This window comes from Patagioenas fasciata, chromosome 12 (assembly GCF_037038585.1).
Source record: "Patagioenas fasciata isolate bPatFas1 chromosome 12, bPatFas1.hap1, whole genome shotgun sequence".
NCBI classification, from domain to species: Eukaryota; Metazoa; Chordata; class Aves; order Columbiformes; family Columbidae; genus Patagioenas; species Patagioenas fasciata.
This window is the reverse complement of record NC_092531.1, coordinates 16,927,305-16,946,587: the sequence shown is the minus strand read 5'-3', so window position 1 is coordinate 16,946,587 and position 19,283 is coordinate 16,927,305. Positions and strand designations below refer to the sequence as shown.

The 19,283-nt window shown below is 38.1% G+C and overlaps 1 protein-coding gene across 3 annotated transcripts in view; it reads left to right on the top strand.

Annotated features, from left to right (window-relative positions):
• LRRC28 (leucine rich repeat containing 28) overlaps positions 1-19,073 on the top strand; it is a 54,518-nt gene extending 35,445 nt beyond the window's left edge. For all 3 annotated transcript variants that reach the window (XM_065847362.2, XM_071813996.1, XM_065847363.2), the window contains 4 exons: positions 5,453-5,555; positions 8,780-8,955; positions 11,476-11,635; positions 14,550-19,073. In XM_065847362.2, coding sequence (XP_065703434.1) covers positions 5,453-5,555; positions 8,780-8,955; positions 11,476-11,635; positions 14,550-14,622 — 512 coding nt within the window. In that variant the 3' untranslated portion in view covers positions 14,623-19,073. The remainder of the gene's footprint in view (positions 1-5,452; positions 5,556-8,779; positions 8,956-11,475; positions 11,636-14,549) is intronic.
• The last annotated feature ends 210 nt before the right edge of the window (positions 19,074-19,283 follow it).

The following is a 19,283-nucleotide window of genomic DNA, read 5'->3' as shown; positions in this document are numbered from 1 at the left end:
GATTTTGGTGTTAATTAGGTGCAGATGAAGTTATGATAACCACATTGAAAAGAAGCTGAAAATTGCGGTGGCTAAAAATGAGATAATAATTTCTAAATTAATTACTTTTTATAGGTTTAACTTAATTTTTCAGCCTTAGCAATTTCATCTTTAAAGAAGTTTGATGTCTTTCTGATTTTCTTAGCACCTTAGTTTATATTACTGGAAAGTAAGTGCAAATAATGTCTCCAAACATAGTGTTTTGGTTATGTCCCAACATATGTCATTGTATAAATGAGAAGACGAGTGCCAAGATGCATCATCCAGATTCCACAGTACTAACTAAAACAAGCAAAGTAACTTCACCTATTTTGGCAAATATTTCTAACTCCATTTCATGAGACAGGGAAGATGAATCTTTTCAATTTTGCAAAAAGAAGAGGCTGTTCAGTAAGATGAGATGTGAAGTAGTAAAAGGTAAAAGATTTGCTGCTTTCGCACTAGTAGCTTATCGGTGAGTGAGCTGTGACCTGGATGAGCCGTAGATCTGCTGAAGTGTTTCAAGTTCAAAAGGAGGAAATAAATCTCTAATATAATGACACACCTTCTTTTTTCTTTATTTTTAGACTCAAATTCAAAACATTCAAAAGGAACTTTTAAAATAACGGGAAACATCAAAGACTATCAATTGACCTTGTTCAGTAGTTCTTAATAGTGCCTCACTGGTGAACATTTGGAGATAATTTGCTATCTGTGGATATGAAACTGAATCATAAATCCTAGAGTTCAGAGGAAAAGGAACACAGTAGAAATGTAAATGTTTAATCCTTCCTCTGAAGTATCAGAAGGCTTCGGAGTGGTCAAGATGTCATGAAATAAAGGAGAAGAGAGTTAATGCATTGAAAAGCAAAAAGATTAAATCTATGTTCTGTTGTATAGGAAAATACTTTTCTTGGTGTACAGCACTACACAACAATTACTGAAGTTAAGGCATAAACGTAGCATTATTTCTGCTAGCTGCACATGTTGGCTAATGTTTTGTGTGTATTGCATCCAACTTTACTAGTTAAGGGCTGTGAGTAAGGAAGTTAAATAACAGTGAAAGATACTGCAGAAATATCTACAAGTGATATTCAAGCAAGAATTGTCAAATGATTTTTTTCCACTAGGAAGATGAGTAGAAAAGCAGACATTTTATTAATCTCCTGACAGAATAGGGTTTTTGTCTCTTTTTTTATTAGACATGTCCATGTTAGAAGAAATATGTTTGGAACATATTGCTTAATGCTTTTTAAAGTGTGACTTTATTTATTTCATATGGCGGTTGATGTCTACTATGCCAAGGAATCCATTCTTCCTCATCTAAGTATGTTCCTCTTAGCTGCCAGTGGAGCCTCTTGTTGAGTGTAATGGAAATCTGCATTTTCCTGTTCCTAGACTGATCGGTGTAAGAGCCATTCCAGCACTGCTGGAGAGGTACTATGTAGTTTTTTTCTCCTGTACATTCTTTTAAGGGAGGTGCATCTTAAGAAAAAAAGTGTAACAAACACTATGAAGCAATTTTACAAAATAGAATTAAAATACCTGATTCCACTCTCTGACTTTCAGAACTGGTGAATGAACAAGCAGATTGGTAAACAATAATGAATTAATCATTTGTTTTGCAGAATACACTTAATTCTTGGATATGCTAGTATTTTTGTTTTAATTATTACTTTTCAGCTCTTGTCTACATTCAAAGAAACAAGACTGCGTGGATCTGAGCCTTTGGGCCTTCTTAATGAATTAATTTGCACGGGGGGAGGGAAAAAGTGGAAACTCTATCCTGGACAACCCTGTTATTGTCAGCTTTCTTGCTGCCCTAATACATGGTCTTAGGAATTCTGTTCTTGAAGGGCAGATGGAACTACCGATCATTTTATATCAATCTACTTGAAATATGAATTATGCTTTGAAAGAAATTTAACTTTAAAATTTTACCATTACCAAATGCTCCAATGCCTGAAAGCAAATTCCATTGCAAGCAGAAATTTGAATCTGATGACATCGCAAAAATAAAATTATTTATGTAATGAAGTACAAATAGAATTAAAATAGGCCAGAAAATCTCAAGTGTACTGGCAGTACAGGGTATGTTATGACAGCAAATATTCAGTGTTATATCACTTTATTGAGAGTTTGTGTACTTTTTGTTTAGAAAATGGGTCTAGTAATTATCAGCGCACACTAAACAAAGGTCTTATTCTACCTCAGTATATGCTGCTTTTGTGTCTGTGCCCTCACAGTATGGTTAAAAGAGCATCAGTGCAGACACACAAGAGCTTTTGTTCCATCTTCAGCCATGTGGAATGCATATGCCAGGGCCCTGAGGTTAAAAAAAAAAAGAGGGGGAGGAAAGAGAAAAAAAACACATAGAATTGGGGTTTGTTCAGGACTCATGGCATTGGGTCATTTCTGGAGAAAGGTCTTTGATCTGCGAGCCTGGAAGGAGGAAAGTGGAAATGTTTTAGACACAGTACAGCGCTTGCAAAAGCCACATGAAAACCGTCTTTGTAGCTTGAGCCTTTTCATAGATGGGCAGCTTCCTTCTTTTACAGAGTTCTTCAGAAGCGTGTTTTCTAGAGAACTTTTAACAATATTTGTTGACTGATATAAGACGTAAAAATTAATGTGGATGGGATACAAAGAGCTTTTTAAAGTGATGATTTATTTAAATTTAAACTTTATGGATAGTGTTTGAAACCGGAAAAAAAATCTTTTGGGGACTAGAAGATGCTTGGTTATTTAATGCAAAGAAACTATATCAAAGAAACATTTATAGTTACAGGCTATTTGGCTTTGGGAATTGAATTTTTCCTACTGAGATATTTTGTCTAACATCCAAAAATTTGCTTTAATTACCTAGGAAATACAGTCAACTCAGAACTCAGAATCTAAACATAGCATAAGATAAAGACAGAGGGAAGAGATGAGATGCAGCCTGACTCCCCCTCAACGCATATGAAAAGAACAGCTTTAGGGCTTTTTTTGACTTGCCTGATTTTCAGTCAATTTGCATACATCTGGGTAGAAATGAGCAAGATGAGCCTCTGTTAATTTTTTTTTTCCCCATTCTCTAAATTAATAACAGTAGCGCATTCAAGCTACCCAGCAATTCATGGTTTTCTGTTCATGGTGGAATTGGCTCTGCACCACGAGGCGATGTTCTCTGAGCAGTGGGTGTGCCGCGCACACACTGGCTGCTTCACGTTTCATTGGGTGATTCTTTTCCAGCCTTACAGTATTTCATGGTGTTATAGTACCTCAGTAGTGCAATATTTTTATTCATTGTAGGATAACAATGTTTTTGTTTTATCTAAAAATATCCCAGAGCTTCACTCAACTATTTTCAGCTGCAATACCGAGCCAAAATAAATCATCTTTTTGAGGTGTTAGCGCATAACGACGCACAGCAGCATCTCACAGCAGTGCCCATCAGTCAGCAGAGATATTTGTCCTGGCTGCTTGGGGCAGGACAGTTGATGGATGCAGCAGATAGCTCTGTGAACTGGAATGTCTTTGGGACAGGCTCAGAGAGGCATGTGATGGTTGAACGGGACTCCAGTTTGAGCAAAGCTCAGATTATGGCCCCTGAAACCTCTATAGACTGTTGCAGAACAGGGCCTGTATTAAAAGAAAAACAAAACAAAAGCACTCAGTTATTTTATGTTAATATTTTTATTTCAGAGAAGGAATATATTAATTTTCCATTGGTATCATCATTTGTTCTTTATATCAGAAGTTTGATAACGTGACACCCTCTGCAGCTTCTCAGAAGAAGCTTTTTGGGTTTCTGGTACTTACAGCTGCCTTTCAAGTGGATGAGAGCTGGAGACTTTCAGTATATTTTAAGATGGCCAAACGTTTTTTGGGGGAAGATCACTCAAAATATCATTTGCTTTATCTGCACTAAGTGGTGTCCAGAGCTCTTGTTCTTGTATTACCTATTGTCACAGTAGGGAATGATAAGAAATAATTATTCCAAGTGGCATTTCTGAATAGAAATATCATGGAAATTTTTTAAACTTCCATTCAGTTCTTCACCACAATTGCAAAAGGCTGATTTCTCTGGTTATCTGTATCTTTATGCAGACTGATGTAATTGACAGTTGATAAAGACAGGAAGTCAGAATTAGTCGATATTAGTATCGTCTTGCAATGTGGCTGATTCAGGCAAACGCTTGCTTATTTTGCTTAGTTTCTATAACATACTCATAAAAGTTTAAGAAGTTGAATGACATATGGACATTTCTGTTTATTTTTTTCATAATACAATTTGTCTGGGTTGCAGCTCTCAGCCCCCGGGCACAGGGCTCTCAAACACTGTTCACTTGGTTTGTGCTTTGTATTAAACACGTGTCTTTTCCCAAGCCCGTATGGTGAGCGGCGCAGGAGCTGCAGATGACGCAGGCTGCCCAGATGACCCTACACGTCAGCTTTCCTGCCACGTCAAAACTCTTTTAACTATTCTTTTTAGTTCGCTGTTGGGTTTGCCTTTTTTAATGTCTCACATTAGCATTTTCACTTGTTTTAATAGCAGGCAGATTTACCACTGGCTAGATCTTGCTGATAAGCAAAATTCTTGTGTCTGAGAATTGTTCATAGAAGCCTAAATTTTAATTTTGCTCCATTTTCTCACTTTAATTTTCTAAACAAAAAAAACCCTATTCCATACTTACATGCTCCTATCTGGAGGTATGCTAATGTATTTATAATCTATGAAGATATTGCTTGAACATGCTGTACTTTTAACTGCCAGCCATGAATATTTTCACAGAAGTCATGCAAGCAGCACACCTTCAGATGGAGTGATCCTTTACTTGGAGCCCCAACTTTTGTTGTATATTGTTCTGCAGTTTAATGCTTGTATATTTTCTTGTGTTCTGTAATTTACTGTGTCACACGGACTTGTTTTGGAATGATTACTGATCGTATTTGCCTATGGCTGATGTAATCAACCAAATATTTCTTCTTGGAGAAAAGAAAAAGTGGGACAGACCACATAATTTAGATCTTTACCGCTTTACTAAAGATAGTGATGCTGTGATTTCGGTGACATGAGGCGAGTTAATGAAAGCAGGTTTGACCTTATGAACTTGAAGTGCACACTGTAGATTTGAAATCATTTGTCCCTTTGCTTCTTCAAATTGACTTTGGAGTTTGTCAATTTTAAAATTTAATTATTTATAATGTGATTTTCAGGGCTACTGGAAAGGGGTTTTGTTGTAGTAATTTTAAATGCTATTTTCTAAACAGCTTTTCAGCTCATCCATAATAAAACCATTGACTGAAGTTTTACAACTAAGAAGTACTAATTTATGTTTGCTTAAATTGAGTCTAATTGGCTTATTTATAATTCAAGAGCATTGCTTTGCTTATAATTGTCACTGTGTCATCCCTTCTCCCCCTGACTTTTCTTCTTTTCTAATCCCAGATTTAGGTCGTTCTCGGGAGCTACAATATGTTTATGTGGATAACAATATTCATCTGAAAGGCCTCCCATCTTATCTGTATAATAAAGTCATTGGGTGCAGTGGGTAGGTATGAATTAATTCACGTCTTGCATACATGTTACTTGTAAAATTTCTCGTAAATATCTTCCTGTATGATACAACTGATTTTTGTCTGTGTGTTTTCCAGAACTGATGTTACTTTGAGGGGATTACTGCAGCCCCTGGGGCTGTTATATTTTCATAATAAATCTTCTGTCTTAATTGCTGACTTTCAATATTTTAGTATTAAACTGTAACAGACAGTGCAGTTATTCTGAAGGAATTTACAATGGTAATGCAAGACCTAGCTGCATTTAAAGGTTGACCAAAAATGTAGCCTTCACAGGCTTTCTAGAACTAAAGAATAAACAAAATATTTTTCAATGTGTTACAGCATCTGTCTGGTTCATAAATTCTCCCACTCTGTAAGTTATGGGCCGTGTCTGTCACGTGCGGCTCCTTCACTCATTTTACGTCCCAGTATCAGCTTCTTGTAGGTCTCGGTACCTACCAGTTAAAATAAGTAACTTTTTTTAGGAATTGTGGATTGACAGGTATATTTTTACATGTGGATTTTTAAAAATATCCACGGCTGTCTCATGTTTGTGGTTAGGATGTGAGAAAGAAGTGGTCTGTCTAGGACACAAGCTTAATTCTTTCTGCACTGGCACTGGCAAAAATTAGGATCAGCGTCACCGATGAATGGAGCCTTACTGGTGTAAAACTGATCAGAAGCGGATTGTCCCCGTTGCCATCTAATTATAAATTTCTGGTATGCTCACTCTCAGCAAATCTTGCATTAAATATAAATTCCCTCTCTTCAGCCTGCACTCTACTGCAATATGTGAGATGCTGAGTCTTGGCATTTTAAGGTTTTTCTAATATTCCCGTGTCAGCTGGTTGTGTGGTATTTAAATACTTGCCGTTGGATTATAATCCTGCTGAACTGTGTGCAGTCTCAAGCTTCTACTAATCTTGTTTTTCAGAAAAAATAATTTCTAGCCTTTGTTCTTTCGGAACTGATTGTAAATTTTAAGGCAGACATTAAATTGACCCTAAATGTAATAAACTGTATTGATTGTGACTGAAAACACTAGTGACAATGCAGGAAATAATATTTGTATTTGTGTACCACCAGATATGTGTCTTTATGTTGTGAAACCATCTCAAAACATCATAGATTATTTTCAAGGAAAATTTTCAAGACAGGAAGAATACTTATATATACTATTAAGAAAGCAAAGGTTTTATATGATAATGTGCTGAGTGACATTAAAATCATGTAATAATGGTCATGTGAAGAATTTCTGTGTTCTTTCCAAGAAGGCATTAGTAACCAACGTGGTGTTTTCATGGGCCAGACAAGAGTTGAAGATGTGGGCTTTAGTGCTCTGTCTGGTCATCCACTGGAGAATGAAATCTGACATGCTACTGTTACTAGCATAAAGCTCCATTTCTGAAAATAGAATAGAAATTGCATTGTGTAAGTAATGAATGTCTGGGAATCCTGCAGTCAGACTGACTGAAAAAAAAAATCTTTTTATGTAAGAGGTGATGATCTCAGCACTTAAAATAAATTTTGATCTTATTTTTTGCAGATTGGATTTCATAGTCTCCAGCTATAGGTGTATGTCAGTATTGTTGAAGGCAGCCAATAGGTGGTCACAGCTTTTTTTTTTTCCCCAGTTATTTATTCACCAGGGTTCTTCCGCAGTTTAATTTTTTTCCAGCTAGATAGAATGTCCTCTGTTCCACTTTTTAACTTCCATGGATTTTATGTGGGTTCATTTTTTAATTCTTTGTTCAGGCACCTAGTATTATTCATAGGTTGAGACTCATTCCCTAATCCATCCTGATTTAGGGGTGTATATCTCTTGGATTATTCCTCTTGTTGTTCTGTTTAGCTTGTTTACCTTGTTTTTCAGTGTTGTGGTTGGGCTTTAATAGCCTCACCCTTTATGTAGAGTAAACCAAATGGGCCAGCTCTGAACTGCAGAAACTCTGATGATCTTATGGGTGTGTGTTCTAGCCAAGTTGGTAAGGGGTTAATCAGCTTGGAAATAAAACATCTTAGATGTGTTTGTTGTCATTGCTAACTCATTGGGTATGGACTGCTGGGAAATGGATTGTTGGAATATTGGATCTCTGAATTCCCAATTATATTTTAACCCCATTAATGGTTTGTGGGAAAGTATTAAATATTTAACAAGAGGCTTATTGACTTGCTGTTTGATGCTGCTCTTTTTTGCTTGTTTCTCTGGGCTGTTTTTCCTTTAATCAGAGGAGATGAGATCCTTTGTTATCAGAGAAGTGCTATGAGATGTCTTTCACATCCGATAAGGTCAAATGCAGTTACCTCAGTTTTAGGTCCAATATCTGGGAAGGCTGACAAATTTGCGTTTCTGTTCCATTTGTTAGGACTGGCCCTAACAAGTTCCTCTTGGCTTCAAATTTAGGTTGTCATAAACAATTCCGATTCCCTTGTTGACTTCCCCAACCTCTTAGTAGAATTTTCCTATGCGTGTGTCTTTGGTATGATAGCTTGTAACAGGGATCACGTAAAGAGTTCTTATTTTTACTACAAGCTAAGTTTCTGTCCTTGGATCCAAAAAACCTTCCTTTTCCTCATACAATTTGGGAAGGACAAGGCTCATAGACTTGCCAGTTATCTTCCCACTACAGCTTGGGCTGATTGTTTTATTTTTTCTTCACCCATCCACCCCCCACCCTCGCAGGGAGCTCTGGGGATGAGGGAGGGTACAGTACAGAATCACCTGGTGGCACTTCAGTGATATTTTTTGGTGCTTGTACTTGGCCTTACATATTCTAGTTGAGAAATCCGTTACCACTCTCAGCTGTTTGATCCAAAACACAGGAAGACAACTGTTAGGTATGAAACTTCTCCCCTATGTAAAATATTTAGTGATAACGGCATTCAGAGGCTAAGAGAGATGAGCGTGTTGGCGAGGTAAGGGGCATGTAATGCACTTGCTTCCCCTCCATGGGATTCTGTGCTAATTTCTCCAGCTTTTGAATGTTGTTTAATAACGAAAGACCTCCAGATGTCCCATGACTAGCATGTCACAGGAGGTGGGGGTCGATAGAAAAATGTGTGTCAACAGATATTGCGCTCTGCAAGGAATCTGTGAAGGATGCTGCACTGAAGAACAGTATCAAGGATACTTTGGGTTGGTCATCTGGGCTTCTCCATAACATTACTTTTGTTTGTTTGTTTTCTAACCATTTTTAAATGTCTTGCGTCTTTCTAGTTGTGGTTCTCCAATCCAAGTTTCAGAGGTGAAATTGCTCTCTTTTTCATCGGGCCAGTTAACTGTGTTCCTGCCAGCAGAGGTGAAATCCATAGGGACGGAAACAGATCGCGTGCTGCCTTTGCAAGAACTGGCCATGAGGACCCTCTATAACACCTACTGCAGGTTTTTAAAAGGTATGCATTCTTCAGATTACAGTGTGGAAGTGCTTTTCTGGCAGTGATAGAAACATTTCAAAGAGCTGGGCAAGGATTTATATTTTAAAAGATTTGTTTAGTCAAGTTTTAAATGCTGTATTAGAGCAAAAATGTCCAGCATCTAGGAACAGAGATCCAAAAACTATTTCTAAGGTTGAGCGGTGTTTACAAATGGTTTCTTTCTTGAGGACTGTATAAAGAAGGATGCTTTTTGCAGGAGAAACTCTTTAATGGAAATAGATCAGAATTACAGTTCCTGAGGCAAGGTTAGATGCATCAGCCACCAATGCAACTTCTTGCCAGGCAGCACACTCCTAAGCTGGCAGACTTGTTACACGTAAGGCAGAAGAAATGCGAGCGGCCCTTGGCCATGTCAGTACAACGTGACAGCTGAGCTGGTTTAGTTCTGCCCCAGTTCAGACTCTTTGCTCATCTGGTTGCTCATCATGGGATCACATGACTTAGCAATATCTGATAATAACCTGCAGATTCAGATTTTTGTCAGATTTAGATGTATGGTGACTCCCTCTTGTTTGCAGCATCTTAGGAATTCGTCAGTTTTGGAGGTGGAAGTAGAAAGCAGAAGGGCAGAGTTACAATGCGGAAGATTGGAGGGTTATAAGGGGTCACTTGTACCGTGGCCACTGGAGGAAATCATGACTGCAGAACTATTGCTTTGCCAGAAAAAGTGTACAAGAAGGTCTGCAGCAAATACACGGAAGGGAAGAAGCTTCATGTTGAGGGGTGGGGTGAACAAACAAGTCTGTGTTCATAGGAAACGGAGCTGCTTTGTGGAGAACGTGTTCCGTGGCATAGACAGCGTATTAATTGACCAGTTTGCAGTTGTGTATTTCTGTGTATTGGGAGAGGAGAGGCTTTTAGTTGTTCACTATGAGGATATCAGCTGTACCAAAACTGCACAATGACAGTTGCTGTTTCATTTTCTTTTGCAAATTCTAATCTTTGAAAAGGAGTTTGAGAACATCAGGTACAAGATCTCCTAAATAATCAGTAACTGCTTTTCTCACCCAGTTGTGATTTGCACAGTGATTTCTGGAATATGACTGTGAATGTGGTTCCTGAAGATGCTGAGGTTTGGTTTGGGAATAGCAAGTTAACATTGCAAAATCAGTTCATAGATGGCTTATACAAGGCCTTGAGGATGGTATCTGTTTGCAGCCAAGGTGTGGAACCTGAAAAGGGTAGTGAAACTTTTTTTTTTTTAATTATCTTTTCCGTTTCAGCTTTCTACACTGTACTTTGTAGTCGTTTTAGATATTTATATACACACACACATATATACCTTATTAAAGACTGTGCATCACCGCTGGTGACACCCACATTTCACTGAGAGAGGAGTAATGTGGAGTTCAGGCAGGTGTTAGATAATGGGTGTTGGGGAAGCAGGTGGCACAGATGATTCAAGTAGCAGATTCGATCTGTCACTGCCTAAATTTGCAGTTTCAAGGGTGCTGTTAAATACTTGGCTCCTCCTAGGTAAGTATGACAGAAGTGACTGGACTACTTTTCCTCAATTTTTGCTTGGGTACAGAACGTGACCTTTTATTTCTGACGCAAATGTACTATTAGTCATGTTTGTCGTATCAGTTGAGGCTGTTGCGGTACATTGTGTATGGGGTTAAACCTTACAGTGTTTGAAAGCTGAAGCTGGTGTGATATCACAAAACTGATTTATCAGGTACTGCGTCTTGTCTTGATTACTCAGCACCTAAACTCATTCACCTGTCTTGGCTGTCTCTCAGTTTCTAGATGGAGATTAGCATCTTGGTTTTCATTTCTAAACCAGAATGTGGCTGGGGCAAAGGCTGATCAAATGATTGCTCTTTCGCATGAAATGACCCCTTTTGGTGAAAATGAAGGCACACTGAAGAGATAGTGAATGTACTGATCTTTTTAGAGTGGTCTCTTTGGTTGGACCTGTGAGAATTATGCTGGGCTGCATTATATGTCAAGTAATTCAGAATACTTCAGATCCCTTTTTGCTGATGGTGGAGTTTGGGCTTTTTAGTGAGTTTAGCTATCCTGCTGAGTTCATTGCTGAATTATGTTGGTGAAATAATACTGATATCCTTTTCAGAATTTTAATTATCATTACTAATTATTTTAACTACCAGTTATTAATTACTAAACACCTGTCTTGTTCATCTTTGTGTCTAACAATGCTTTATGATCTATTAATGGCTTTTATTATTTGCTTGAGCCATAATATTTTTACCTGGATATTTGGGCCCAGTTAATCTTATGCCTGCAGATGCTAAAATTATACATTTAACTTCAACTTTTTGAACTTACACGTGGAAAGCACCATGTACTTCACTCTAATTGTGGTAATTTATGTTACGTTGCTGTTCTTTTGACAAAGTCTTAAGAATGTGAGACAGCTTATTTTCTGTATTGTTCATGGATCATGCTTGTTGTGCTTGACTTTATCACGCAGTTGTTTTGTTACAAACCTTTTTTGTTTCTTTTCTTCTCTAGATTTGAACTTTCTGACTCCAATCTCACTACCCAAAAGCCTCTTGGAATTGCTGCACTGTCCCTTGGGACACTGCCACCGCTGCAGCCAGCCCATGTTTACCATTGTCTACCCAAAGCTCTTTCCCTTGAGGGAAACCCCAATGGCAGGATTGCATCAAGGGTAATTATACAGGAAATTACACTGGGGTTTCATTTAGGAAGAAAAACACCTTATGGAACAAAGCATAATTCTTAAGGATTTTTTTTTTTTAAACTTAGCAGCCTTTCAAATCTAAAGCCCCTGTCCTATGATTGCATATGAAAGTTGACAAATCTTTTCTTTTACATACATGTGTATTTATTAATATAAGACAACCAGCATAATGCTGTTAGGCTGTTTAACACAGGCTATCACACTTGCCTCTTTCAGGCCGCTGTGTGATAGTGGAGGGTTTCAAAATGATGGGATTGACTTGGCTGTGGTGGCATAGCACATGCACGGCACTTCTGTGCCTTGGGAAGCAAATACTGCCTAACACCAATACTTCACCTGATGATCTCAACCCCGACTTCAGGAGGATGCCACTGCCAAATAGAAGTGCTGTAGGATTAAAGGCAGAAAAAAACTCTAAAGCCAGAGCTTAATTAAAATGTTCTGTGGTAAAATACTCTTGTTTTTCTTTCCATGCTAATTAACTTGAGATATGCTGTGGAAACATTCCTACATTGTAACATACGCTTCATAGCAATACGTCTCTTTAAACAGTTGTGTGTCCGCAGGATTCACAAGTCAAGCATGGTACAGTCATAGAAGGGACTCAAAACTGGGAGGTGGTTCAGGGAGTATTGCCCTCATGTAGATAAAGATTTAAAATACCTTTAAGGTGAGCACTAATCATTTTTCAGTGGTTCTTTGCCTAACCCCTATGAATCTGTAGCCTACCATGAGCTATAACATCAACAAATTCACTTTCTGCAATGGAAGAATATAATCAGAGAAATTTCAGCTGGTTCTACTAAGACAAAAGTACAGTACTGTTTGTAACTAATAAAGAAAGTTTATGGAAAAGTAATTTGCAGTTAAGTAAATCCAATGCTCAGGTGCTTTTTAGAGAATTCATGTCAAACCATTAGTTGCAAAGCATCTGCTTAAAGGTGGGGAGCAGAAAAGTGCTCTAAAAAGCAATGTTTCAGAAATTACTTGTTGGTATATATAATGCACAAGGATGCTACTTAGTTCTTGTCCTGCTGAAACCCTCGATTTGACAGCTAACTTCTGTAAGAATACGAAACTGCTTTTCAATAGATAGATCTTATAAAAAATAAAAAAGAGGCTAATTGGTGATTCAGGTTGATGGTACCTATTTTCACAGCTGTATCACAGGTTATTTTGCTGTGAGTTTTTGACATAAGAGGTATCTGATTTGTAAGCAATTCAACTTTATGAAATGAAAACAACTTAGGTATGCAAAATCAGGACAGGAACCAGAATGCTGCATAAATGTTATATTGGAAAAGTCATCTTTCTTAGAAAGATCTGGTTGTGACGATTGCATACTTCAACTTGCCATTCTGTTACGCTTCAGTCATATGTTGAAATTCAATGGATTTCATGTTGAATGAAATAAATTACTTTCACATTACAGTCATTATATTCAGGGTGGCATAAGATGTTATAATCATGCTAGAAAGAATTTCATTCAAGCCTTTAGCTCCATTAGAATGGTATCACTTTCTAAGCAAGTGTTGCAAAACTACTTGGTGGTCACTAAATCCTTATATTATCAAAAATAACCCAACAATGGGAGAGTTTGGACTAGAGGCCTCTACTTTCTAAGTAATTGCTAAGCATTGCTCGTTGTAGAATGCTATGAGATGACAGACACATCAGGAGACAGCTTTGGGAATTATTAAAGTTATGACTCAACAAAAGCATATCTGAAGGCTATTTTAGAAGAACAGTATATTAACATCCTGAAATATATTGATGGAAACTATTTCTGCATGGTTTTCACTTATTTAAAAAGTGGTTATCATTCCCTCCCGTAGACAAGAATGTACTGCAAAATGTTCTGCAAAATGCCATGATGAATACAGTCTTAAGTAGCTGACATTTGATGCAAATCCAGAGAAAATAATATCTGAGCAGAGAAGCCCATCATCCTTATCTCTGTAGCTTGTGCACTTGACGTCGTAAGATTATGTGGAATTGTAGAGGTGCGATAGCTGGTTTAGAGAGACGTGAAGGACAGGGTTTCTGTTCTAAAGAGCTTACAGTGACCATGAAAACACAGAGAGTAGTGATCCTGAACATTTGAACAGCGCTGATTAGCACATGCCACATCCATGCCAGTAACTTATGTCTGCATTTCCTTATCATGTGCTGTATCCTCTTATAGGAAAGGATATTTCAGTGTTGAACTGGATTTCTGTATCTGAAAAAGCAGAGGTGACATGAGCCCTGGGTAAAGTGGGATTTCTCAGTTAGCAGAAACCAGATCTTAGGATTTTTAAAGCGGGTATCTAGGTCCCTGCCGGGACGGGGGCAGGAGGAGGGTCAATGTGAGCACAGCCAGGGCAGTGTCACACTTTCAAGTTACGCCCCCCGCTGTAGTACCGGGCACAAAGCGACAGCCCTGCGGGTCAATCGGCCTTTCTGAAGATCTGGGCCCAGCTCGTTCACTCAGCTGAGCCAAAGGAGGTCACTGGACTTCAGTCATTTCATGCATACAAACAGTAATTTAAGAAACACATGAGCAAAGCTGGAGCAAAGAGTTGCCCGGCTATTTTCCTTTTAGCTGTTAAACCTACTGGCTATAACACCCAGCCACACCCTCTGCAGAAAGAAAAACCACATGCTGCTGCTTTAAACCTAATACATAAGAAACCAGGAAGGTTTTTGAGAACCCCTGCAATGTTTCCCTGCCTTTGTATCAGGCACTGATTATAGAGCAAGTGAACCTGCTTTTTCTGAAGTGTCCAGATCGGCTAATCCTGTATTTTACAAATCAGCACATTGTCTGCTGTGTAATGGGGCCAGGAGCTTTAATCTTTACTGACAACTGTCCCCCCCCCCTTTATTTTTTCTTTTCTAGGAGGACAACTGTTAGTTTTGTGGCATACTGCTGCTCCACCCAGTGTCTGCAGACTTTTGACCTACTGAGTTGATAAACATGTAAAACTACTCAGGAGTGCTGCCAGTTTAAAGCTGCATTAGACGTCGTATCCCCTTGGTACTGGAATTCTGTGTGTGCGCGTGTGCCAAGGCAGAAGTGCCCAGTCGGGAACAGTAAGAGGCACTTAAATCCTGCCCTATCAGGTTTGGATGAACTGGAGAAACTTTTCGGAAGTGTAAATACCGAGCCTTTAAAAGTATTAACTTCTCTCTCCTCCAAGACAGCGTACAAACCAAACAAATTCACAAGCTCTGACTTCAGGATTTCCAGTATTTTTCAAATGCGGCTGTCTTCACGTTGGCCCGTTGCATCACTTGAGGCTGTTTTCATTCTTTTAACGGGGGGAAAAAAGGTCCAGTTATGACAAACTGGTTTTCACTTATTCCCCCTCATACTCATCACCCCTACAGCAGGATTCAGATGTATAGATCTGAGCCTACAGAAACCTTTGATGGATGCCAGTGACTTTCCCATAGAATTTAGCTTTATTTTCTCCCTCACATCTGAGTATTTTCCCCAGTGGAGTTATCCCAGTTTTATACCAGGTCTTTGACAGTTAACTGTGCTTTAAATCCACATGTTAAAAGCAGATCTTTCTTTCTGGTGTCATTAGAAGCACCACGGATTTAGTTGGAGTAACTAAGTTATGTTTGGAGACTAAGGATCCAGTTTCGGTAAGGGAGACCGGTACTGATATCTGCACTGAGTGCTCTCGCTGCAGCGTGTTTGAGGGTGTACTGTCTTTATTTTCATTGCCTGAGTGTTATATTTTTAAAAACACTTCCCCTTTTGCTTCTTTCAGTTCTTCAGGAAGAAAATGACTTTAAGTACAAATTTCACTTGGGGGGAAAAAAAAGCTAGGAATATGATAGTAATATTTATCTATATTTATTATATTTTTACAATTGCGGACTGTAGATCTGCAGAGAGTTGGTTTTCACCTTTTTCTATATTCAGCATTTGGCTGACTTGTGATAGTGTGTCAGTGGAGTGTGTTAACCTCAGAGACGGCTGGAAATCCGGGGTGGGGAGGTATGTGCATCTCCACGCTTAGGTAAATATGCATATATTGTTATCTTCACAGAAGGGCTGTAAGATTTGTTTTCATATATTAATGGCAGATGTAGCGCAAGTTTCCACTATCGTATTTTTGGGAGTCCTTTTTTGTTAGATCTTGTTCATTTTAAATAAAGGACAATGGGTGGAAAAAAAAAGGGCCTAAAATGTCTGCATGACTTAAAATTTCAATTTTACCCTGAAACAATTTATACAAAATTATCCCCTCTTGACTTGTTTTGGAATATACCATTTTAAAAATACAATGTGTTTTTTTCTTTTTTACTTTCTATTTCTTAGATATAAACTACTTGTTGATTTGGCACAGTGTGCTGCTCTGTGCAGTAGGTACTTAAAAGCTGAAACAGGAATGAATGAATCAGTTTGTTATAAAAATGGCAAGATAAAGAGACTTATTTGGTAGTGCATTAGCATATGTTGTGGTGAGGTGTACATACTTGGAAGGGAGGAGGCACTAAAACATTTTCCTTTTGCCAAAGAAGCATTTGTCCCCGCTGCAGGCTTCCTGGCATCTCTTCAATAAATAGAGTATCTTAAGAGCTTAAGAGAGTACCAAAAAGGCAGGTTTTGAGAGCAGAATTTTTAGGTTGTGCATGTCACTTGTAAAAGCTTTGCTGGTTTCATTGGGTTGGTTTTAGGGAGTTGAATTAGCATTAAGAAATGTAAAATTGTTCAGGAATGCCAGTATCATCCACTGTTTAAGAATTGTGAAACTTTCTAAAATAAATCCCATTTATTAAATCCGCCTTGCAGTAGGGGAAAGAGCCATGTCCGAGCAGACTTCGGACTATTGGATTTCTGACTCTGTCATTCCACTGATTGGTTTCTGTATCGATAATCCCACCAGGCCTTCCCACCCAGCGGGATTTACCGCTGAAGCAGCAAAATGAATCTTCAGCTTTTTCTTCGGCACTACACAGCTGAGATGTAAATCACCCATGTACAATTATACTTGTTTCAGAAATGTACAAGTGTAGTAGAGAATCCATTTTTTTGATGGATAAGGCAACTATGATAGTGTTACAAATAGTATTTTTTGATACAATACTCTGATCAGGAGTTTTCAGTATTATTTTTGCTGTGGCTTGCTCTGTTGTCTTTGAAGGAGATGTTTTGTTGGAAGTTTTTGTCCTTTTGTTTTTTTAGCAGCTTACAGACTTCGAAGCACAGATTATTTCTGAATTCAATCTATAAGGGTTATTTTGGAGCTAAATCTCTTGATCAGCTAAAAGGCATTGACATTTGTTTCGTTAGGAATCAGATGGTAAGAATGGAGCTTGATCTTTTGAATTACTACTATTCAAGTTTTATTTTCTTTTTTCATCCTATAATTGAATAATTTTTTTTATTGAGTTCATACCAGTCTCTTTATTATTGTCTACAAGTGCAGTTCAGAAATTTAGTCAGTTCTATAAGCAGGATGAATCTTAACTAACATTTTAATAGATGATATTTCAAGAATGGAATGTTTAGTGAATAAGTGACTTAAATACGCAATGAAGCTGAAATGTCATACGCTATTTTTATAAAACAAGGAAGAGGAAAGCCAATAGATAGACTGAAAATGCAGCTTAAATTCATGTTTCTCTGATTTTTTTTTTTTTTATAGAAACAGTGTTTGTATTCATCTTTATCTTTGGTTGATATTGTTCTATTATAGATTAAAATAAATCCATTCTCACTTGTCCAAACTTTTCTAAAGTTGTTCTACTGTAAGAGTATTTCATAAGTAGCTGACATGATGAGAGCCAGCTCTGCAGGCTCACAGGAGAGAGGGAGCTTCTTGCTGATTGAACCGTGCATCACTTGTTTTTCACTATGAGGTGTTGCAATACTTGGACTTCTCTTTAACGCATATATTTCTAGGTGATTTTTGATTGCTTGCTCTTGTTCATCAGGTTAGTTCACACTGAGTTAAAATTTTCCTTGTACTGCGAAAAAGTCTGGTTTCATCAGTTGAAAAAAATTACCATTTTAAAAGGGGTTTTGATCGTAAAAAGAGATCTTAACTCTTTGCTTAGGGTGGGAGCAGGAGAAGTTTCACATTTTTTTTTTCTAGGCAGTATAACGAGAGAGGTACAGGAGAGAAATGAGGGAAAGTAAGTCTTCAACCCATTGATGTTGCTATAATTTTTTTTTCCGAGTAAATATTAACTTCTGATGCAATTAGGGGGCACAGCATAACTTTTGTTTATGTTGTGATACCAAGCACCATATTAATAAAATTGGGACCCTACTGCTTATAGAAATAGCTTTTTGTTCTGCCACAAAGGAACCAGAGGAATCTCTGGATTTGTTTAAAAATCCTGCGCGAGAGGTTTTACCGCGGCCACCGTTAGGTTTGGAACACTTCTTGGGAGCCTTCCTGTGACTCCCCGGGACGATCAGAAATACAAATGTCCTTTCCTGTGTGAAGAACAAGGTCTAATATCAAGAAGTTCATATTGTTCTGGTTTGGCCTGATCGTTCTCTTGGGCTCTTACTGAAGTTCATGACAAACCTTCTGTTTACTTCATTGTGGTGAGGTTAAGATCTTTCACTGAGCAGAGCGGAGCTGTTCATTGCCAAGTTGGCTTCAATTCTTATATATCAAATTCTGCTGAATCCCTTTTTCTGGCACGAAGGGAGGATGAGACTGTGGTGACATCCGTGTGGCGACAGCGTGTCAGGTTCTACTGACATCCCGGCCGAGCTGACAACTGGAGGATGACAAACCTTTCACCAGAGAGGATGACTTTTCTGTGGAGGCCACTGCAGCCCCATCAGAGCACCACTGATAACAGAACAACTTTGGCTTGATGTCAGTGGAGGTTGGATCAAGTTTTAACTGATGAGAGAGAAGAATGTGTTTTACCCTTTTTGTATTTCTTGCAAAAACTGGAACAATGATGTTGAAGTCCATGCCTGCTGCTAGGCAGCCTTTCTATCTGCAGCTGAATTTACGTAATTCCAAGATATAACTATCTTTGCCTCTTACCTCCCTCTTAATACTACTCACGTTGTTGCAAAATGTTGTAGTTAACTTGAGATAGAAGAGGCTGAGTAAATTGAATCCAGAGTTTTTATTACTTTTTGTATTACAGACCTATTTTGTAAGAGACCAAAGGTCTGGTGGAAAGAAATAGCAAGGTTCATGTGAAGTCTTCATTACTTTTGCTTTTATGTGCCCTTCTTTGGATTACAACTTGGACTTGGATTACAATTAAGTTTGTTCTATGTCTGTTGAAAGCAAACGTGTATTGCTTTTTTGCTCTGTATTAACCAAATGTCACTTGGTGTGAAGGTGAGCTTGCTAGATGTTTTATTTAAAGTTAGTGGTGCAATTTATTGTATGTGCTTGTTAATAAACTATATTTTTTGATAGAATTACACTTCATTAAAGTTAACTAAATTCTTACTCCTGGGGCTATTAAGCTATGATAAATGTAGCATTTCATTTATATTTCAGTTCATTTGCGCAGCAAATAGCTATTAATATGTCTCTTGTCCCAAGGCTGAAGAGGTGGGGTGAAGACACTTCTTAAAACACCACCAAGCCAAACCCAGTTTGCTTAATCCCTTTGTCTCAGACAGTGT